This window comes from Lepidothrix coronata, unplaced genomic scaffold (assembly GCF_001604755.1).
Source record: "Lepidothrix coronata isolate B3197 unplaced genomic scaffold, Lepidothrix_coronata-1.0 Scaffold304, whole genome shotgun sequence".
Lineage (NCBI taxonomy): Eukaryota > Metazoa > Chordata > Aves > Passeriformes > Pipridae > Lepidothrix > Lepidothrix coronata.
In genome coordinates, this window is record NW_016690484.1 from 223,380 (window position 1) to 245,739 (window position 22,360).

Here is a 22,360-nt window from a genome sequence, read left to right on the forward strand (position 1 = left end):
CCACCTTACCACCTCTGAAAACTCCATAAAAAATTCAATTAAATGAAACAAAAAAGCAAAGACAGGGAATTGGACAGAGGGAAATGTCAAAAGGAAGTGTGAAAAGCAATGGGGCCCAGAGCAGAGGGAGGGATTGGAGAAAGAGGGAAAATAGAAATGAGACTTACAATGTAATGGGCTACCTGAGGCAGCAGAAACACTCAGAGATGAGAGGCACATGTTATTCCAGAGGCTCATGTGGGGTGAGTGGAGGTGGGACAGAGGAGGGGGAGCGAGAGCCACGTGCCCACAGTGAGATGAGGTGTGAGGACACCGACAGCCCCAGCTGCCCCCACCAGCAGTGCAGTTTTTAATGGCCAGCCCAGTTCTCAGGATGAATAAACCTGGGACAGACCCAGGCAGGGAGGACTCACCGGCTGGAGCAGAGCCTTGCACAGATGTGGCTGATCCTGGCACCCCAGACACACTGGGGACAGGGGGCCTTGTGCTCCAAGTGAGAACTGCCACCCAGTTCTCAGGTCACTGGTGAGGGCTGCAGACCCCTGCACTGGTCCCAGGACCTCTCCTTTAACTGCTGGAAACCAACAAGTGTATTAAAGGGAATCGGCTCCAATAGCATTTGTTTTCCACACAAAACCCATCTCAAGTCAGTAATAGTAAAAGTCTCTAAATACATTTATTTATCACCAATGAAAATACTGTACAATGCCCCAGGGAAGGGGTGAGGACAGGCAAGGTGTTAAGTCTGGCTTTCATCGATGTCCTTGTCAGGATCCACAGCTGCAGCTTCGCTCTCCTGCTGCTGCTTCTTCCAGAGCTTTGCCATCGCCAAGAGTTTGAGGTTAGGCTGATTGGCAGTATCTTCTGGGAAAATATAGTCATAGTATTCCTCCCAGCCAGCATCAGACTAGGGAAAAAAATACCACAAAGCAAAGTTTAATTCGCATGTTAACGCTGGCTATTAGGAGGCACTTCTAATAAGAAACGGAAATAAGAGAAAATGACTCCACAAAGGCACCAAGGACCCACAGCTGGCATCGCTTTTTCCTTACCCCATCCTCAGCCTGCAGTTTTCTCCTCTTCTTTATTTTCTCAGGCATGAGTTTATCTATCCTCTCCTTGGTGCTGTCAGAGCCGAACTCCTCCTCGAAGCTCCTCCAGGACTCCAGCAGCATGACCCTCTCCTCCTTCTCCTCGCAGCTGCGCATGGCCTTGTTGGCCTCCTCGTAGACCTGCCGGCAGCGCTGCAGCCGCTCCTCCCTGCCCGCCGACAGCTCGAACTGCGCGAAGCTGATCCACACCTGCGGGCACAGCACGGACACCCCATCTGAAACAACCCTAAAAAAATAACAAAGCAGCCCAAAAAAACCCCAACCCAACACCAAGGCAAGTCTAAAGCACTTTTTTCCCACCAGCCTAGAAAATCCCTGCTTGCTTCACACACGTGAGATGCACCTTGTTTCAGCAAGACAGAATGCTCACGTGAGCCACGTGGACACATTCCTTGTGGCTGTTTCAGGCCATGAGAAATCTGTGTGAATTTAGTCAGTGAGAGCACCGAGCAATGCCAGAAAAATCACAGCTATTTTTACCTTCCAAAGGTTTTTCAACTAAAATCCCAAGGTGGTTCAGCAGGAAGAGGGCTGCTTGGAAAAGCTGCTTTCACCTGAGATACGCCTGCTGCTGTACGGAATTCAGAAACTTCTTTCCCCCCCTCCCAGCACAGGCACGGGACTGGACTTGGGTTGATTTGAACCCAGGCAGCCCAGGCTTCCTCTGGCCCGTGGGCCACGTTCAGGACCAGCTCTGTGTCCTGGGTGCCCACACACACCTTGACGTGCTGTGTCCGCTGAAGCAACCGGCGGTAGAGGTTCCTGGTCTTCTCATACTCCTCTTGCTCGATCTCAAAGTCAATGTAGGATTTCCAAAGAACCTGCAACAGAGAAGCCTTTCATCACGTTCATTCAGAGCACACTGAGATAACTAGGGGGTGGGGGGAAGAGCACGGATAAAGGTGAAATTTCCCTGAGAAAAGTTTGAGATCAGAGCATTAACTGAGAGCACGGGCTGGGATCAGGGCTGAGCGGCACCACACCCTGTGCACACAACCCAGTTAGCTTTGTCAGGGGGTTTATGGCCCTGCCAAGAAACAGATGCTGAATTAACGAGTGCCAGGCCGTGGTTGTGTCTGAGCCGGTGGGTCATTTACATGTTCATCAGCCACTCTGCAGCAAACACTTCACACCTGGCCCGGGTGCTGAGCCCTCCCCCTCACCTCGGGCATGTCCAGCCGGGGCTGCCCGATGGCCAGCTCGTAGATGGCCCGGGCCCGGTCGATGTCCCCCAGGATGGTCTCCAGCTCAGCAAACTTAATCCACGAGGTGCAGTTCTCCGGGGCGAACTCCAGGAATTTCTCATACAGCTTCCGGCAGCGGTCGAATTCTCGCAGCTGCAGCTCCAGCTCGATGTAACCTTTGAACAGTTTGTTTTTTGGGCATTTACCTATGGACGTCCCCTGTTAAGGAAAAAGACCCTTAATGATATTGCAGGCAAATAAAACCCACTGTATTTTCTAAATGTTTCTTTACTCTCCAGTATTAGAGCCACAACTCGTTTTTTGCACAGCCTGTTTCTTCAAACTCCGTTCAGGGCCAGTGGGAAATCCAACCAGTGTTTGCAGAACAAATGTGCATCCACAGACACCAAGAACTCAGGAAATAGATAATGTCGTCACTTGTTACACTTTCACAGAACACGGATCCCCCATGGAGTGTGAGTTGGAACTTACCCTGGCTCAGCTGAGCCCTTCATCCTGCACCAAGAGCTGAAGGAAGCACAGTACCAGTCTGTACCAGTCTGTCAGGTAAACTGTTCCCAAGTATCTTACAAAACAAATGACACCAAACCAAACTGTCTCCTGGCCCCACACTGCTCCCCCTCACACAGAGAATGTCCTGTTCCCCCTCCCTGCCTGCTAGCTGATAGCAATAGACAGGTAGAGAATAATGTCTTTAAAAAGTTTAATAGTTTTCCTTCTGATACGCCTCAGACTCCGGAGAAAACTGTCTGTCCTAAGGCAAGCTGTGAGAAAGCAGTTTCTGGTTCTTAGTTTGGGAATCTTTTAAAACAAGAGTTAAGAACAGGCACACCTGAGACAAGCTGTAGCAAACTTCACCTTGGAGCCACTTGCAGGGACAAGCATTATTTATTAACAAGCATTATTTATTAAGCAGCATAGCCTCTGTTCCCTCAGGCCAACGTGAGTGAAGCAACTGGAGATCAAACTCTCCTACTACAGCTCTCCTGTACAATGTTCCTACACATTTATTACCTTGGAACTTATTAAAAACAGAGGGACTTATTAAAAACACTTGGGAGTATCACTTCGGTCCCTGTTATGGCCCTCCAGCTCTGCAAATGCCATTGCTGTTTCAAAATATGCCCAGTTCTTCTCCATGTACCCTCCATCACTGTTTTGGTTGAAACCCCATTAGTTTGCTCTTTAAAGTCAAATCACCTCAACTGTTACCAATGATGGCTTTCTCCCCAAATCCCTGAGTTTAAGAATATCTGAGCTGAGAGGAAAGGAAGTTTATTTCAAAAGGTCTTGGTGTCAAAACACACCCCACAGTCCCCTGACTTGCTGACATCCACACAGTGAACCTGCTCAGCAGCTCCTCAGCCTGCCCAAAAACCCTGTGATTGCTTCTCTCAGCAGCCTGAGACTCACACACTCTGTTCGACAGGTCCTAATTTCTAGGAGTCAAACCTTTTCTTTATCTAAAAAGCTTTTTAGAATGTATCACTGTAACGAATGGCAGCAGTTAGCAACTTGTAATGGCACTAAGCTGATGGGGGTGCTCTGCATTCAGAGGAGTGCTTTGTCATTTCTGCCCGCGGCTAATTCATCATAGCAAGCTGCCTTTCTTTTTAAATCATACACGACAGTAAATGCTGGTCCCTGCAGACTCCTCGGATGCTTTATTTAAGTGGATTAAACCAGCAATTTATAAAGGACAATTTAAGATCTCCTAATGCTATTCCTGTGTCACTGTTAGTTAGCAAAGTCAATTAGGGCACTAACAAAAGCTTACCAAAGCCCTTCTGGCAAGGGGGAGGTTCTTCTGGCGTATTTCAAACTGTGCATAAAGCAGCCACATTTTGGCAAATGTAAACTGGAAGAAAAAGAAGAATGCAATATTTAGGCTGAAAGTTCAGTAAAACATACTGCATATACCCTTTAAAAAACCCCAAACACTCCGTCTATACAAAAATGTTATTATTACTACGTTTAGTCTCGTTTGAGCTCCGTGTTTTTCTGCTAAAATGTTGAGAGTCCATTACCCAAAACAACCTCGCTAGGACAGGGCAACACCCTCCATCTCTGCTGAAAGCAAAAATAGCAAGGAGGAAGTCTTTATAAAGAGAGAAAAGAGTTCGTTAACCAATCATCAACTGGTAACATATCAGCCATCAACGAATCACCTAACAGCTGTTAATGATTACAGATTAATCCTAATCTACACACCTGACACTCAGGTGACACAAATAATGACAAACTGGAAAAGAAAGAACATGAACTAAAATTTTCTGGTGTTCCAAGGCAATGCAGATCGATAGTTGTAAGGGTTTGGCCCCGTGGATATTTTAGTTAAAGCTCACTAGCAAAGAAAACCCCACAAAACCCCTCGAAAATCAGCTCTGCAGGCCAATTGTAACGGGGAGGACACACCTGAAAGATGTTTTACCAAATGCAGCTCCTCGGGTGGGACCGTGCAGGCCCTTAGGTGCAGCTGCTATAAAAGGTGGTAACCCCAGCAAAGCAGAGCACCTAGTATTCTGTAGAGGCTGCAAGTGACTCAGCTTGGAGCAGCCTGAGGAGGAAGCCATGTAAGTAAAGACCAACTAAGTGGTTTTCTCTGTCTTTTGACTATGTGCAATTTTAGCTTCTTAGAAACTATTTAATAATAATTTTAAAATAGCATAGAGGCCCCTTTGTTTCATCCGTATGGGGGAATCTGACATTGTGCTTGTACTACTGTTTCCCACTGTGATACAAGTTACAGTTATCTTAGATCTTAGCTTGAAAAATACCCTACCCACTTTGGAAGATGGACGTTTTCAGAAACTGGAAGGGGTACTTAAAGTTCTGAGTGAAGCACTGGTGAATGTGTTAGCAGATATTTGGAGCTGTTTATACACTTGAATCTAGGGAGAGGGAAAGAGAACTAAAGGATATTATCTGGGAAACTTTAACCCAAAACTGACCCCGCAGTGCTGGAGGAGCCATACCTTTTTGTGGGGAAGGAGCTCGAGGCAAGCCTGGTACACCTGTCTGGTTCGCTCTGCATCCTGTAAGAACAGGCACCATTAAATGCTTTGTTTATTGCTAGGATTACACCGTGTTTTGAACCCTGCAAGGACTGTAAAACCACAGAACAGTATTCTTTAAGTCAAACTGGTTAGAATCATGAGTACTTCAGATATAAATATACTTATCTACTTGGTATGCACAATGCAAAGGTAAGAATCAGCAAGACTCACCTTCTGAAAGCAAGATTCACTGCTAAGAAGCAGACAACAAAACCAGGAGTGTCCCCATTCTAAGAGGGAAAACAATTAGTCTGTCTTCCTTTAATAGACACCAAATAGTGTTCTCCACTTAAAGTAGCTCTAATGCTGCATGATTGGTAACAGAAGAAATATTTGCATAGCCTTGCTATAGCAGCAATGTGGGTGCTTCACAAATGTTTTGCTAAATATAGAACTATTTCACAAGTTCGGGTAACAGTACAGTTCAGATGGGGCTAGAAATACCCACTTCTGCGTTTATTATCAGCATCTTCCTGGATGAACTGGGGTGAAACGAGTTTGGATTTGTTTTTTCTTTTATCCCCTATGCATAAGAGGGAAAACTGAAGGGGGAAAAATCCCATATACTTAAATAGTAAATCATGTAGCTTGCTGCACAAAAGTAGTGAAACACAGCACATTTAGTTCTCAGCTTTCCTATTAAAATACCAGTAGCTGTTTAATATACGGAAAATACTCGTGAAAGAAAGAAAAAAAAAAAACCAAAACCTGAGTTCTTACTACTTGCCTTTGCCTCCAGCTCTTCGTACAAGGCGTAGTTGATCCAGAGGTAGATGTACCTCTTCCAGTGCCTCTTCTCCTGGATGGGGGGCACGTTGGCGATGGCTCTCTCGTACACCTCCCGCACGGTCTCGGCGTCCGCGTCGCTCTCCACCAGCCTCAGGTAGTCGAACCACGCGTCGTAATTGTGGGGGTTTGCCTTCCAGGAGGATGGGAGCAGGGAAACAGGGGAGAAGCTTCAGTCACCACAAATAACAGACCCTGTTCCTTTGCTTAAGTTTTAGTCGGAATTTCTGCTTTAAAATAGGTCACTGGAGCATTAACGAACCGCTGTCAGTCTTGGGGATGCCCACATTAGAGCTTTTGGGTTAAAGTGAGTTTTCTTTTTATTGTGCCTACAAATATTTTCTAAATGAAGTGTGAGAAGGGATGAGGGTGTGGTGAAATGTGCAGTGTTCAGTGAACAGCAGACCGGAGTGGCACAGCTGTTTCCTCCCAAAAAGGTCCTTGGACGCAGGTGAGGTGTCCTGGAATAGTTACCCTGTAACTGGAGTAGTAAGTTACAAGCTAAACTGCATTATGCCCTCAGGTTGCTTCAAAGGGTACCAAGCTCTGAGTTCAATCAGAAACTTTGCCTGCACAGTCTAGATTAGAAAGCAGAAACACAAAAGCAGTGAGTGCAAATATCATTCTCTTATCCACGGATAGAATTCTGCCTCCAAAATGAACATTGTCTTGGTATTCTCTTGGTGTTTTTTTTTTGACTATCAAGGATAATGTAAAACTCATCAGCCTTCACATCACAAGACACTGCTGTACCTTAAGCAGCAGCTGGATGCACAATGAGCCTGGGGGGTACCTGTAACACATACCTTCACCTCCTCTTCATACTGGAATCTCCTCTTGCTGACAATGATGTCTTCAATTCCCCTCCTGTCTCCAAACTTCTTCTCAAAAATGGTGTAATTCTTGAAGAGATTCTGGGCATCCTGCTTCGGAATTCTATCCAGGGCATACTTGTAGATCACCCTTACTCTTTCAAACTGAAAACATTAAATATCATTTGAATAATATTTACAAGGCACTTTCAGTCCTACCCCACAGTTTCTTAACAGGCTTTTGGCAATATTTAATAGACTACAGAATCATGGAACATCTCTATGTAAGTGACTATTTTAGAACAGGACTAATGCAGATCTCCCTAAAGAGTAAACTTTGAGGGGGAGGGAAATCTGTAAATGTCAGCCCCTACCATCTCTTTTTCCTTTACAGGTTTAGAATATTTAAACCATATTTAAGAGGCGTGGTTTGGGGTTCACAGAACCTTTTCAATTCCTTACTGGCCTGGGAACTTAACAGAGGCTGTCAGTGGAAAAACATTCAGGCCAGTCCAGTTTATCATGCAGGCTACAGCCTCTCAGAACCTCACAGATCTGAGGATACATGCTTGGTCTGATGCTGCTGCTCTCAGGCTTGGCAGGTTTGATGCCCACCTTGCTTAGAACACACCTTCCTGATGTCACCAAAAGGCAACTAGAGGCAGGCAAAAAACTCAGACTAACAGTTTATCATAAGGTGATGAAAACCACAAGCACTGCAGTGAAATGGCTTTGGGGTTTGACATTCAAGCAGAAACCCTGGCATCAGTCTGTGTTACCGAGAAGGCCTTACTTCTTTCTGGTTCTCCTCGAACTTGGCGAAAGCCACGTAGAGGTGCTCGTCCATATGCTCCTCCCCGAAGAACTCCACGGCCCTCTCGTACACCTTCCTGGCGTGGGCGAAGTAGCTGTGCTTCTCCTCGAAGCGCGCGTACTTGATCCAGTTCTTCACGTCGGGGTGCACGATCACGAGTGCAGCTCGGTTAAAGAAACGCCGCTGCCTGAACGGGACCCTCCAGCCGTGTTCCCCCCGGTGACTACGGGCTCAAGGGCCGCACCAAACCGCTCCCAAGGTGGGTTTATGCAATGACATGCCTTACTGAGAACTTGAAAAGGGATAAAAACCGGATAAAGGGCAGGGAGAAGTTTGAGGAGAAATCTGGAACGAATGACTGCGAAAAAGCTGGGTGCATGAGCGAAATTAAATATAGATGTTGTGGCAGGGCCTACAGCTACTTCACTGAATTCGATGGCTTTCCCTAAACACTTAATACCTACTGCTGGCTCTTGGTTTGGTGGCTTGTTCTCAGCACCCCACAGTGAAGAGGAGCACAGAGATACTGCCAGAGATGGAATAACTAAGAAAAGGAAGAATGCAGGCCTGAACTTGGGCGGGTGTTCCAAGGCACAGAAAAGGATATATCTCTCATAAATGCTTCGTGCCCTGTCCACCTCCTTGTATCTCAGCTCAAAGTTGATGTAGGAATGCCAGGCTTGCTCCTCTGGCTGCCACTCCATCCAACGTTCGAACACCTGACGTGACCCAGCAACGTTCCCCAGCATCTCCTCCATGTAAGTGTACTTGTACCTTGGGAAAGAAGATTGAGTTTCTACAATTGCATAGTGAACACAGCAACTCAAGGAGTTTTGGAGTGCTTCACAACAGCATCCCTGAGGTTTCTTCATCTATCCCCCTCCACCCCAGAAATGCCTGTAGACACAGTTGTGACTAGCAGCATGCAAGCACACAAACATCCTTCTCTCCCAATGCTCTGGCCACTTAAAAAAATACAAAACCACTCCAAAACTTTAGCCTTCCTCTGTTTTCAGACTAGCCTGAGGACTTGAACAAACAGGAAACAAGGCACTCTGGCACGATCCCAGAGCAGACAAACGACGCGCAGTCTCTGGAGGCAGAAGAGCTGCTCTGGGCTCTGCCAACGTACCAGAACTGGTTGACCCTGGGCAGGGTGGTGATGGCCCGGTCCCAGATGTTGCGGGCGTGGTTCACCTGGCGGTTCTTCATCTCCATCTCGGCGTACTTGAGCCATAGTGTGACGTTCCTGTAGTCCACGTCCAGGGCGCGCTCGTAGATGGACCGGGCTCTGCAAAACAAGTACGCTGCAGGTATAATGTGCCTCCGGGACCCTGATGTTTGGCAACGTGTGCCTGAAAAGGTTTGTAGGGGCTGCCTGCAGCTGCATCCTGGTTACCTCTGGATCTCCTTCAGGCTCTCCTCCCATTGTGCATACTTGATCCAGTTACTGATAACAGTCCTGTTCTTTCTTATGTTGTCTTCAAAAGTCTGGGGAGAGAATTATATCTGTGAGTAAGAAATCCTTCTGCAGACCGGTACTATAAATGCCTTATGGGGTATTATTATTATTATTACAGGAATGAATGCCCAATGTCTTACACCTATGCAGAAGTGGTAACGAATGATACTTAAAACAGCACGGTAAAAACTGCTGGGCAAAGCAGCTAGAAGTGTAGAATAGCCCTATGGGACTAAACTTGAGTTCCTGCAACCCGATACCTGAAATATCTTACTCAAGCAACAAACTGAACCATGACTGTCTTATGCTGCCTGGGCGATGCTGGTGGTAATGCAGAAGTGCCTGTAACCCATAGATGTAACAACCGTTTAAATGTTCCAAACATGGGCACAGGGGAGATGTCTGCTACCCAATTCCACGTTAAACAACACAGGTTTAACTTGCAGGTTTTGCACAAAAGTAGCATGAAGCAGCTACGGTTTCTAAAGAATGGGGGCTTGCCTGGAAAGTCCACAAGGAATACAAACTACATCTTGTCTAAGTTGAAAATAGTAGAGTTTTAGTGCTTTACCTAAGGGTCGAGATTAGCTTTGTTATTTTACTGTACCTTTCTTTTCCTGAGTTTATAGTCATTTAGCTCTTCAACATCTGTGATCTTCTGCTGCGGAGGCGGCGGGAGAAGCTCGAGTTCCCTCTCCTTGGCCTCTCTCAGAAGCTGCTCCGCTGTGATCTGAACCTCGGCGGGTGCTTTATTTTTCACCTGCAAGGTAAGCGGAAGGGGCGCTCGGTTCACATTTCCCTACGCGAACCCGCCAAGCTCCCCGTTGCCGGTTTCCTCCGGTGCCTCGCCAGGCGCGGTGTTCGCCGAGGGCGGCGCCGGGGACCCCGCGACCCGCATGGCCCGGTCCCGGGCGGCTCCGTGCCGGGGTCCGCGGGCCCCGGGGGGCTGCGGGGGTGCCGCCGCCCACCCACCTTCGCCACTTTGGGGATGCGCTGCTTCCCGGCCGCCGTAGACGCCATCTTGCCGCCGCGCCGCGGGCCGGCCCCGCCCCGCCACCCCTGACCTCACGCAGCACCGCCCGAGCGTCGTTGCCGCGGCAACCGGCGGCGCGTCCCGGGGCGGCGGTGGGCGGGTCCCCGGGTTCGTCCGTGGGTCCGTCTGTTGCAGGGCTCGGTCGGTCCGTCCCTCGCGCCAGTCCGTGTGTCCGCCCGTGGCCGCTCCGCTCCGGGCACGGGGCAGGTGAGTGCACGGGGGGAAAGTGTCGCGCGTGGTGTCCGTGCCCCGCGGGGCGCCCCCTGGCGGCTCGGCGGGCGCTGGGGGAGACACGTGCCCGGGGAATGGAGCGCTCGTGGCCGGGGGGGGTCTCGCGCCAAGGGCGGGCCCCGCGCGCCTGAGGGGGAGCGCTCGCGCCTGAGGGGTCTCGCGGCTGAGGGGGAGCGCTCGCGCCCGAGGGGTCTGGCTCCTGAGGGGGAGCGCTCGCGCCTGAGGGGTCTGGCTCCTGAGGGGGAGCGCTCGCGCCCGAGGGGTCTGGCTCCTGAGGGGGCTGCCGGGTCCCTCCCGCCCGGGTCCCCGGAACGGCGCCGTGCCGGTGTCCGTCCAGCGCCCGCGGTACCGCCCGGGTGCTCGCCCCGCCCGCTGCTGGGCGTGTGCCGGGGGCGGGCCCGCTCCGCCCCGGAGGCGGGGCCCTAAGGACGCCGGGTGTCCCGCAGGAGCTGCCGCAGGTCCCGTGTCCCGCAGGAGCATCCCCGCTCGCCCAGCCGAGGTACGTGCGCGTTCCGTGCGTTTTGAGCCAGAAGGAGCAGGAGCGGGGCGCGGGGATGTCCCCGGTGCTCGAGCAGTGTCCGAGCGGGGCGGGCGGGCCGGTTCTTCGCCGCCGGGTCTCTCTGAGGTGCCGCTCCGGGGGGGCAGTGCAGGAGCTGCTGTAGGAACAGCGCGTTTCCTCGTGAAAATGGTACGTTTTTTACTGTGTAAATGCTGCTTTCCGTCACTCAGGGCTTGCGTGAGTGTTCGGGGGAGCTCGCGTTGAAGCGGGTGGTATTTTTTCCAATGCATTGAGTTAAACGACTTAGTCTGCGAACGCGGCAAACTGTTTTCCTGAGTTGAGATGATCTTAGTGCTATATTTCAATTCATCAATGACAGTTTAAAAAAGACCCTCCTGTGTGTTTTTATATATGGAATTGGCACCATATCTGCAGAGGATGTCTTGCTTCAGGTTGGTCCCAGGACCTCTTTGCAAATGTTTATTGGTGTGGCTGAGACCTGTGCCGGCACCTAAACGTCTTGTTTGTCTGTGGAAGATGTAGCAGTGCACGTGACTTTCTCTGTACTTAAAAAGTATGAAATTCGGGGTTTCTTTTGTTCCTCCGTTTCGGTTGGGATCTGTGGTGCCTAAAAATTGGGCATCATGCCTGGGTTTGGAGCCACCGTTAGAAGTGGCTCTTGTGTTTGGCAGGTTGGTGAAAATGCTCTGCTGGTCTTGGTGCATTGCTCATTTAAACTTTTTTTTTGAGTTAGTGATGCTATATTTTACATATATATTTTAGAAACTGCAGTAAGCTATTGTTTGGTCACTTTATTTCACGTGCCTAACTGTTAATTGTATCGCAGTGGGCTGCAGTATTGAGCAGACCCAGCTGAAAGGTGTTAGAACTGAGGGGATGCTCACAGGTGCTTTGAGTATCTGCTGCCTGCTCACAGGTGGTTTGAGTATCTGCTGCCCAATTACAAGTTGCTTGAGTATCTGCTGCCCCTGTGTGTTCTGAAGTTGCCGGGCAGATCGATAAATCTCTTACGCCTGGCACCGTGGAACCACAAACAGACGGTTTTCTTCTGGGCAGGAAGGCCATAGAACTTTCAATTCCTTTTGAAATTTAAGCACTGGTGTTGACTTTAAAAGAAATTTGAGGTGCACTTTTGGACAATTAAGTCACCTGAAGCTGCTGTTAAATTGTTACCCTGATTGTCCCCAGCTGAGCCTCTCAGCCTGCAGGCACTGTTCTGATGGCTACCCTGCGAATGCCCATAAGTGAGTAAATGTAAAAGCAACTGTAACCTACTAAAGCTGTTTATTTCCTGTGTAGGATCCAGGCAGTAGGGATGTTTGCCTGCTGCATTTCCATGTGTGCAGTGGCTGCATGCTGTGTGTATGTGCAGGCAGTATATACCTGTGTGGTGTACAGGAACCAGGCACCTAAATCCATAGGAATTGCACCACTCAGGAGTTCTTAGAGGAATCCGTCTGAAGTGACTCTGGTCAGTGGATTGCAGCGGGATCCCCAGAGCAGCAATGTTGGTGTTTGCTCTTGTTGCAGCCTGTAAGATGGACACAATAACTTCCTCAAGGAGAAACACAGGAGGGGTCAGTGTCCGAAGAACAGAATCACACGATGTTCTGGACATCATCAGCTTCTTCAGCACTGGTACAGAAGGTGTCTTTGGAAGGGTTGATGTCATGTTCCTTTTGTAAGTAATGGTATTCTAGGACATTACCTTTCTTGCAGGATACTTCAGGCAATTAAGTCACATTTAAAATGGCAAGAAAACATTCTGAACCTTTGTTGGGTGGTATCATGGTGTTTGTTTTTTTTCTGCTATTCCTGAAAAGTGAAAGAAAATCTACTTTCAACTGTCACACACATGACTGGGCAAACCTGGGTCACTGCTGTCAGTGTGGTGGACATGATTTATCTATACTAGTCTCTTATAAAAATTCAGAGGAAATACTGTTGGCTAACTCCTGGTGAAACCCTCAGATTCCAGTGTCTGCTGCCTGCTCCATCTCCCAGAATGCTTTTGCCTGTTGGGGAGGAACAGAAGTGGAGGAGTTTTAATTGCTACGAGGCCATAACTCTTCTAATTTCTGTTCCTGTGTATGTCAACCACTTTTCCTTCTCTTCCATTTTCCCATTAGCCAAAGGAGTGGGTTATCTTTTGCCCCTCTGTATTCTGCTGTGGGAGGCAGCATCTGCCTGCTGTAAAATGTTTGTGTGCCACGTCTTTTTGTGTCCCTGATATTCAGTGTTCTGGGAGGTTTGGTCTCTGTCTCCTGGCTGCTTGCACAGCAATGTCCTCAGAGGAGATGGGGATTGTAGTCATATTCTCTTACCCCACCTCCATCCCTGGAGTTCATAATGAACCTTGTGTGCTTCCTCTTTCTGTGCAGGGATGAACAGCAGACAGTCTGTGGGAAATGCTTATGGGTCACTTATGGCAAAAATCTTGGGTAACAGCTATTTGGGGAACAAGTCAATGTTTGAGAAAAAATACAGAGAAAAGGGAGCACTTAAGTCTTGCATCTCAAATTCACGATGATTGAGGATCTGAAAAATCATGTCAAGTGTTATGTTGGAACATTCTGTCTGGAACTGAAGCGATAATGTCAAGTTAAGATGTGGGTGATGAGGTTTTGAGGCCTGATTCTGGGAACCCTTTTGAACATGGCTAATTTTACTGTTCTAGCAGGCTGAATTCTGTCAGATGCTTTTCTATGTAGAGTTTCTTCAACTTCTGCACAATTCAATTGTTTTCATAGAGAAAAATCAAATCTTGCTTTGACCCTCTGCAATGAGAAGAGTGAGGTTATAGCCCATGCTGCCTTTCTGGACTATCCAAATTGGAATATCACTGATCAGGCTAACTGGGAACCATTCCTGCATAAAAACTACACTAACCATAAGTGCACTGTAAGTAAATTGTGTGACTTTATAGTTTTCATTTAAGGCTTAGGTGTGAAAAATACACATGGGCATTTAAGATGTGTTTTTGGTAGACCGGAGGCCTTTAGGCTGCAAGAGGTGATGATCTGATTCCATAAGAAACTCTCGTGCTGATGTGGGCATCTTGGTGCTGGTGTGGAGACTGCTGCTCTCTGCTCTGTGATGGCAGCTTTCACACAGGCTCCTCGGGCAAGTGGATGAATTTCTCTTAACACTTATGGGCTGGAAACAGGCCATTAGAAGTTTAGGATTCAAAAATGCTGCCCATCATTCAGTCTAGCTGGGAACTAGGTCCTGAGAAAATATGGAAAATGTTAACCCCAAGCACTGAAAAGGTAGGCAGCACATGGCATAACAAGGTGTTGGCAGTACTGCAGTAATGTCTAGAACACTCATCAGTTCTCCAGTGTGTTGATGTTAAGCAATGGCTTGCAGATAAAGTGACAGGTACAGCAGTTGTATTTGAAAATGCTGTGTGCTCTTAAAAGAAACAGTCATTGCAGCCCAGGGGAGTGTAGAAAAAAGATGTCAAATTTCCTTGTAGTGGGCTTTCTTTGTCTCTTGAGCGGCACTTTGTGCCCAGGCAAGGTGCAGGCACAGCCACTTCATCGAGGTGCAGCTGTGCGGGGGTTCTGTGCTGCCGGCTCTGCCTCAGGCAGCCTGTTCCACACGGTCTGAGGCAGCAAAGCTGCAGCTGACTGCAAGTGCAGGGGCAAACAGAGAAAAGACAGAAAAATAAATTGATACTCCTAAGTAAATAGGAGCAAAAGGTTCTTTGAAACAGACAGGGAGCAGGGATCTTACTTTGCTAGAATGGAGATTGTTTTCTAAAATAGGTACAGAAGACTCAGTCTTTTTTATGCTTCTGCACTGGCAGAGCAACTGAACCTTTTCTAGGGTATAACTTGGTGAGATTGTTGGTTTAACTGCAGGTTAAATCCTTGCAGGTGTGCTTTACAAAACTGAGGTCATCTGAACATAAGATTTCTGTGAAGTCTAGTTGGCAAGTCTTTTTCCTCGAGCACAGAAATAAGATAGATCAAAGGTCTAATCTGGGAACTGACTTGTGCAGAATTGGATTAGTGGAGATGCTTTACAGGACTGTCTGGTTACCAGTGCTATTCAGAAACAGTGACAGTCCAAGCCTGGCTTCCTGGGCCTCCTCTTAGACCTCAACAACAAAATATTTTTTCTTCCTTTTGCTTTTGAGAAACAAACAAAAGGCCTGATGTTTAGAGATGGCTTTAGGTGTTTGTTACAATAGCCTGTTGTCTTTGTGCTGGTCTGTGTACTGCAGCTTCTGTTGATATCTTTCTTGCTCTGAAGTTGCTGAAGTTTATTGGTGACTCTAGCCATGACATTTTAGTTGAATAGTAAACTACTCAGAAGACCTCAGGTTTTCCCACTTAAAATATTCTTTGTAGAAATATTTTTTCTACAGGTGGACCTTCAGTGACCCAACACACTAATATACAGGAGAAGAGCTGAATTAATAGCCCTTGCCACTCCAGCACAGGGGTTTTCCAGGTTAACTGGAGGCATATAGGATAAAAGTGTCTGCTAGTCTGCCCTGTTTCTGCCTGGGTATTTAAATGTGTCTAGTAATATAGTCTTAAAATCTGTAATTTTTCTTACTACCTTAAAAAATATTTTAGAATTATGGGAAGTGAGCTTTGTTTGTTTTTGTTTTTTTTTTTAACCTAAAAAGAATGTCTTTATCAACCGAATGTTAAATGTTAAGATTTAGTTGCTAATTATTGTGGTTAAATGTTTTCAGTCTATAATTAATACTGCTTATTATGAAATGTTCAGTGTATATTGCAGTCCAACAATAGTAATCTGAGTGTAAAGTAAAAATGTTGCAGAAGCACAAAATTATTAAAAGTATTTTCAATATCACATAAATTTATCCACACATGCTTTGAAGTTATTTCATGAAGTTGCTCACTTTGAGTGCAGATCATATACACTGGAAATAAAAATGTATATTAATGCTTGGGTTGATGTAATGAGTGTTAGCTGCATGGTGTAGACTTCCATTCCTTGTCTTGTAGCCCTTGAACACACTGTTCATGCACCTCTTTGTGGCAAAGGAAGGACACGCAGCTGGCTGTTCCCGGGAAACTGTGAGGTGAGTTCCCGTGTAACTGGTGAAGCAGGTGCACTCCTGCCATCACTTGGAGAGGCCGTGGGATTTACCAGTGCCTTCAGGTTTACAGTGCATTGAAATGGAACGTCTCTGAAGGCTCAGAAGCTGTCCTTCTGAGCATCACCTTGTGTTTCTCAGTGCACAGTGGCTCAGAAACCAAGCTGTGGCAGTTCCGAGCACACTTCTCACGCCCTGGTCAGGCTTAGCTGTAGCTTTGCTGTCATTTCCCACAGAAATAGTACTGCACTTGCAAAGCAGAGTGATTTTTCTTTTTCCTATGTTTCCACTTGTAAAAGCCAAAGCATGGGAGTGAGCAGGAAACTTAGAAAGTCGTAGATGTTCATGGGATACACCTGTTCCCAGGTAACTTACGGATAGTTGGTTAGCACAGATTACATGGTAAGGCTGCAGACCACAGTACAGGCAGCACAATGTGTTGCTGTGTTTGCTCAGGTTATTTGGTGTAGCCCAGAGTCTGCTGCATAAACAGGGAGCTGCACTTGGTGCTGCTGTTGAACTGACAGTTGGTCACATCAAGTCATCTCATCCAGATGCCGGGTCAGATCTGCCAGCAGAGGTCTGGCATCTTTAATAGTTCACCATTGGGGAACTGATATAAAAAGGAAGATATTTGAAATCTAAGGATTAGGCAATTAGAGAGAAATAAGGTAGGAAAAAACAGTAAAAAATGCCCAGATGAATTTTATTTGCTCTAATTTGTCAGAAATGTTTTAATTTTTGAGCCACATGGACTCATGGAGGAAGATTAGAGACACTGGAGAGAAAAAAAGATGTATATTAAAAGACTAGCTGCTGTCTGTCATTGATGGGTGCAATGATGAAAGATTGAATAAACTTGTGTTATTTGTCCAGGAGAGCTTTCATCTTACTACCAGAACTGCAGTTTATACTTCTCTTCATACCAGCTGAGGAAAATTTAGGTAGGAATTTAATACAATTTCAATCTCATTAATAGGCCCTGTGAGTTTTATGGTGGGTTTTTTAATAGTGAGAACATTTATCAGTTTCTAACCATGTGGAAAACACAATCTGAAAGTATCCTCCTGTGAGGATCCCCTGTGCAGGAGGTGTCTGTGGTTCTGTGCTCACTCCAGCAGCCGTTCAGCAGTGTGTCCATTTCCCGCAGTCTTTAAATTTGCCAGAAACGGGACATCAAACAGGATTAAGATCAATTCCTGAAAGTTTTGTGAAGATTTCTGGTTGAACAGAGCCAAGAGATTGAAATTGGGCACTTTGTCTTGCTTAGCCAAGCAAGTACAGATGGGGAGAGGACACTCTAGTGAGGCTCAGAGGGGCTGCTGGAGGCATGGAAGGAAACTCAGATTATTTCTTTTAAAACAGAGGTGCAAAGATAAAAGCACATCTTAATCAAAGAACAACACCTGGCTTGGAGTTTCAGTCCTGAATTCAGACTAATAAACCAAGCATGCACTTAATGGCTGATTTCTTGCTTGGACTTCTCCAGAAGTGAGCTGGAACCTTTTCTGATATGCCAGTTTCTAGGCATATAGTTCCAAGTCATGCTAAAAGACTCTGCAGTGGTGCCTCAACTATGGAAAACAGGAGCTGAATGAAGGGCTTTGTCAAGCCCAGCCAGCAACAAATATCAGCTTCCCTTCAGCATCACAAGTCCTGACAGGTTCTCCAGTGGCATAGAGAATTGGCTGCAGTATTTTCATAGGGATTTAATTCTACCAATTTCTGATTGCTCTGAAGGTTATTCAGGTTTGGAATGCTGGATTAATTAGATGACTCCATTGACAGTTCTCTCATGTTTATAGTGCTATCATTTTAGCTCCATTGCTTGGCTTAAACCACAGATGGCAAAGTGCTCCAGATCTCAAGTTTGAAACTGTTTTCCTCAAACAGTTCTGCTGATCACTGTTCAAGCTTGCATAATGAATTTTCCCTGCCTCTGACGGGTTTTTGTCATTCACAGAGCCAGGCCTGAGGGGTGTCTTTGCAGTGATGCCGCCTGCTGTAGGATCAGCCGTGGGTAAGAAGTTCACCCTGCTCGTGTGCCCCCGGCACCGCTGTCACCCACGGCTGCACGTGCGCCAGGCCAGGTAATGCAGCTTCTGCTGCTGGGGGCACGTCCTGGGCGAGTGGGAGGAGTGTTCTCTTCTGCTTTGCAGCATCCATACCCTAGTTCTACTGCTGTGGTTTCCTGTCAGAACCTAAGTAGTTCTAGGATTATGCTGGTTTCGTTCTACTTCATGGCAAGATCAATTGTATTTCTTGTAAAACTAGTTTGCTGTGTAGAAAGAACACTTTCGTTGGTGATGTTTATTCTGTGATCTGCTGGAGATGCAGTGTGTGCAGTTTCCAGGTTTCTTGAAGCCTCTTCCAACTTATTTTTAATTTTCTCTTATGTCATATGCTGAGCAGTTGAGCAAAGCCTGATAGGAAGGCCTGTTATCTGAAAGAGTTAAATAAGAGCTGAGAATCCCTAGTTCCAGTAGTCATTCAGACATGAAGAGTAATTCTCTGCCATGTTTTTTCTGTGGAAGTGCTCCATACCTTTGTCTGGGTATGTCTCAGGGGAGCAGCCTCCTCAGCCTTGCTGAGGGAGCTTAAGAAAATCGTGGGGTAACACTTTTCTCCCTCCATTGCATCATCTGTTTTGATGGCCCCAGACTGGAGCAGAGACTTGTTATGCCCACGCAGTGTGCCTTTAACAGCTCCTTGCTCCTGAGGTGGGATCCCAGTCATAAATACCATTACAACAGTGAGACTGGGTTACTTTCTCCTTTCCTCTCAACCTGCACCACACCAGGCAGAGACGTGTTTCCTGGCAGCCTTGCCTGTTATCTCTACCTGTGTATTGACTATTGCCAGGCTTGGTTTTTCCTGCCATGTGAATCCTGCTGTCTGTGCTGAAACAGTGCTCTGCCTGTGCCAGCCTTGTGTCCAGGACATGGGAAATGCTGGGTTTCTGGCCCAGGGGCTTGGGGGTTCTCTGTGTGGGTACTGTGGGAATGCTTCCCTGTAGGGTGGTTGAAATAGAACCTGTATCTATCATATTGAGTCACTTGTTTTTCTCTTCACAGTGAGGAGAGTGCAGCTAGGGTAATGTATTATGGAGCAATGATTTTATTTGATTTTATTCTGGAGTTGCTTTTTCGTGTTCTAAATGTAAGTGTTGCTTTGTGGCTATGTAGCAGAGTTGTGATTAAATTAGCGTTTCTGGTACCTGTAGTGGAAAATGAAGCTTAGGGATATGTGCATTCCTGGAGCACTATCACATGTGGATTGGGGGGCTCACACTGGTAATTCCACACTGGGCATAGCTCATATCTCTGCCTGGTAAAGCCACACCTTTTTGTTTATGGGCTGGTTCATGCTGCCAGCTCAGGCTGGATTCTGACAAACACGTCAGATGTTTTATTGCACATATTTAACTTTACAAAATGGTTCTGAGGAAACCTGCAGCTTGTGCTCCTCTAGTTTATATATGCCATAGTTGTAGTCTATGCTCATGATATCCTGTTGCTTGACTTCTGAGCAGTTTAAGAAAAAAGCCTGAGGCCTGACCTTTAACACTTCACACCATCCTGCTGTAGCTCTGGACATTTCAGTGTTACAAAGCTTTTCATGCTATCTCAATGTACAGTTGTCAGGTTTTTGAATTGTCTAACACCTATCACCTCAATACTCAGAAGGTATCAGTAGGTTAATTAATTCCTAGGTGCTTAAAATCTCTCTGTATGTCTCGATTCCAACTATATTTGTTTAAATTGTATTTTCTTTTGGTGGCCATTAGATATTGTCAATGGAATGTGACTTTTATGTGACTGGAGCTGTTACTTAGGCTATACCAGTACTCCTGATAAGAGATACCATCTTTTCTGGGATTTCTGTGGTTTGTTAGAAATACTGAACTACTTTAGTTCTTTTATTATTAGAAAACTATCTAGAAAACTGTTTTTCCTCTTAAATTACACAGTACCTGGTGTTGTCCTTCAGTAGATTCTGGGTCAGCTAATTTGTGTTTGCAGAATATGCTTTGCCTTTCCCTCTGCGTTCACCTCTGTGCTTGGCTGGCATCCATAGTAACGGCCAGTGGAGCCCTTAGAGACTCATCTGTGAGAGTTGTCCCCAGCCACCTGCCTAGCAACATGTTCTGGGGGAGGGAGAGGAGATTAGGGTAATCTCTATTCCCTCTTCTCTTGCTTATAGAGGGGGGGAAAGCAGCTGTCAATTGATACTTTGCTTAACCATCAATTTTGGAGTTCCTCTCTCCATCTGGCTTTTAGAATGTGAGATGTATCGGTTGTGTGCACCAGAACTCAGCGCACTAAGCTTTGATATTTAGGGTCCTTGCTGATAACTTGTCTAGATCCTGTCACTCTTGGGTTTGTACCATGTGTGAGTCACAGATTTGCAGCTCATTGTGTGTGCTTGCAGTAGGGGAGTTTTTCTGTATTTTATGTTAGTAAGCTACTGGTTTTCGGAGGGTTTCTTTAGCTTTTTTAAGACTATGGTACTGGTAAAAGATTAAAAATAGAAAAAAAAATGAAAAGAGTTGTTCCTACAGTCAGTGTGCAGGGAGATGAGTGGGTTTATGTGGAGCCCCACTGACTGTCATGGGATCAGTCTGTAGGAATTGCCATCTGCACCTTGGAGCGTAGCCTCGTGCTGTGTCCCCCATGGAGCAGAATGCCATGTGGGGACTTGGAGCACTCGGCGCAGTGTTCCCTTTACAGGAGGTGTGTGTCCATTATCCACCCCACAAATACAATACAGTCACATTCTGTTACCCCTTCGTTAGTTTTTTTGAGGTTTGATAGCTCAGTAGCAGATTTGCTCTACTAGTTAATTGTGTTGCAGTAGTGAAGTTCTGATAATAGAAAACCCCACCCCAGCTTTTCCCTTGGGATACTGCTTGTGAAGGAAGAGGAAGATTGTGAATTACTCAAGTTTTTACAGGGTTTTATTGCTCTTGGAATTTCGTTTTAGTTGCATGTTTTGAATTAATTCTATAGGTAAGTAATTGATGGTGTGCTATATTTTCTGTACTTGGGAGATCCTTGGCTGGCCAGGTGCTTGTGGTGCTGCCCAGCCTGAGTTGTACAGCAGTTCTGTCACTGTCCATCCCATCCCAGCCTCCCCCAGACCTGCCTTGGGTGTCCCAGGCCTTGCCCAGCAGTGGGGACAACAAGAGTTATAGGATTGTTTAGGCTGGCGCAGACTCTAAAGATCAAGTGTAACTGGAATAAAAAGAGAGCCTTGACAGATGGCCTGAGGAGGAGAAGGGAGGAACAAGGTCAAAATCCAAGAGGTCCCTGGCCCCAGGTAGAAAGGTGATCTTATTCAGAGGTCACTTCCATTGTGATGTGTAGGAGCAGCAAAACCATCTGGAGACCACGTGGATTATCCTGGTATCCTGCACTGGAGCCAGGCAGTGCCTGGGAATTCAGACCATGTTTGATACAGTGAGAAATAGAATCTTTTTTGCCCATTTATGTGAACTTTAAGGCTCCTTCCAAATCCATAAATGTATAAAGAGTGGCAGTGAGAATCTGTTTATTCTGCGTTTCTGGGTTCCTGTGTGGAACGATGATCTCCAAGTTACAGGTGTTTGGATACAGGCACTTCCTTACGTGGGCCTGGGAGCCCGGAGCAAAACACGAGTTCCCTGGTCCTCCCTGCAGGAGGAGGTCTGTGCTCCCCTAGCAGCCGAGGGAAGCGCCGGTCGCCGTTCCCGGCGGTCCCTGCCGGCGGTGTGCGCATCCCAGCGCTGTTCCCGAGTCCCGGCCGAGGGAAGCGCCGGTCGCCGTTCCCGGCGGTCCCTGCCGGCGGTGTGCGCATCCCAGCGCTGTTCCCGAGTCCCGGCCGGGGCCGCGCGGGGGCGGCAGAGACCGTGCGGGGATGCGGAGCCGGGACGGGCCGTGCGGAGGGTCGGGCGGGAGCGTTCCCGCTGCGCTCCCGGAGCGGGTTTCCCCGGCGCCTGCGGCTCCGGCTGGTCCCGAGGGGGCCGGCAGCGCTGCTGTGTCTCTTCCAGTAAACATAAACGTGTTCCCGGGCTTGAAGAGACTCTTCCTGATGCAATTCCTTTGTCCCTGGGCCCGCCTGTCTCCAGCTGTGTTGGTGTCATAGCCGAGGTATCCTCCTGCTCCCTGCTCGGAGCTGGGGTGGTTTCCCGGCAGTGCAGTTTGTTCCTTCTGGCAGCCCAGAACAGCCCTACTTTCTCTCTGCTGCTTTTGGTGCAGAACTGCTGGTTTC

At 47.2% G+C, this 22,360-nt stretch overlaps 2 protein-coding genes across 6 annotated transcripts in view; one reads left to right on the forward strand and one right to left on the reverse strand.

Moving 5' to 3' along the window:
- Positions 1 to 647: 647 nt before the first annotated feature.
- Positions 648 to 10,335, reverse strand: CRNKL1 (crooked neck pre-mRNA splicing factor 1). The gene is made up of 14 exons (XM_017837411.1): positions 10,220 to 10,335; positions 9,855 to 10,007; positions 9,185 to 9,276; positions 8,918 to 9,076; positions 8,393 to 8,559; positions 7,765 to 7,943; positions 6,966 to 7,136; positions 6,101 to 6,292; positions 5,293 to 5,352; positions 4,095 to 4,175; positions 2,276 to 2,515; positions 1,832 to 1,933; positions 1,053 to 1,301; positions 648 to 907 (listed from the first exon to the last, which is right to left on the reverse strand). The coding sequence occupies exons 1-14, from the start codon at positions 10,265 to 10,267 to the stop codon at positions 740 to 742; spliced, it is 2,061 nt and encodes a 686-aa protein (XP_017692900.1). The 5' UTR covers positions 10,268 to 10,335; the 3' UTR covers positions 648 to 739.
- A 22-nt stretch (positions 10,336 to 10,357) lies between these two features.
- The window catches only part of CFAP61 (cilia and flagella associated protein 61), a 96,369-nt gene continuing 84,366 nt past the window's right edge, over positions 10,358 to 22,360 (forward strand). For 2 of the 5 annotated variants that reach the window (XM_017837409.1, XM_017837410.1), the window contains exons 1-6: positions 10,363 to 10,487; positions 12,562 to 12,712; positions 13,782 to 13,932; positions 16,020 to 16,096; positions 16,988 to 17,055; positions 18,075 to 18,201. In XM_017837409.1, the coding sequence (XP_017692898.1) occupies positions 12,570 to 12,712; positions 13,782 to 13,932; positions 16,020 to 16,096; positions 16,988 to 17,055; positions 18,075 to 18,201 (566 nt within the window). In that variant the 5' untranslated portion in view covers positions 10,363 to 10,487; positions 12,562 to 12,569. The other 3 variants (XM_017837407.1, XM_017837406.1, XM_017837408.1) reach the window with 3 other exon arrangements.

What these genes read in the sequence shown, in the direction of transcription:
- CRNKL1 (XM_017837411.1), bottom strand. Translation starts at nt 10,267, where the DNA reads ATGGCGTCTACGGCGGCCGGGAAGCAGCGCATCCCCAAAGTGGCGAAG. An exon ending in CCCAGGGTCAACCAGTTCTG is followed by an intron (nt 8,560 to 8,917) that starts GTACGTTGGCAG and finishes TTCTTTCCCAAG; the next exon opens with GTACAAGTACACTTACATGG. An exon ending in TCGAGGAGAACCAGAAAGAA is followed by an intron (nt 7,137 to 7,764) that starts GTAAGGCCTTCT and finishes TAATGTTTTCAG; the next exon opens with TTTGAAAGAGTAAGGGTGAT.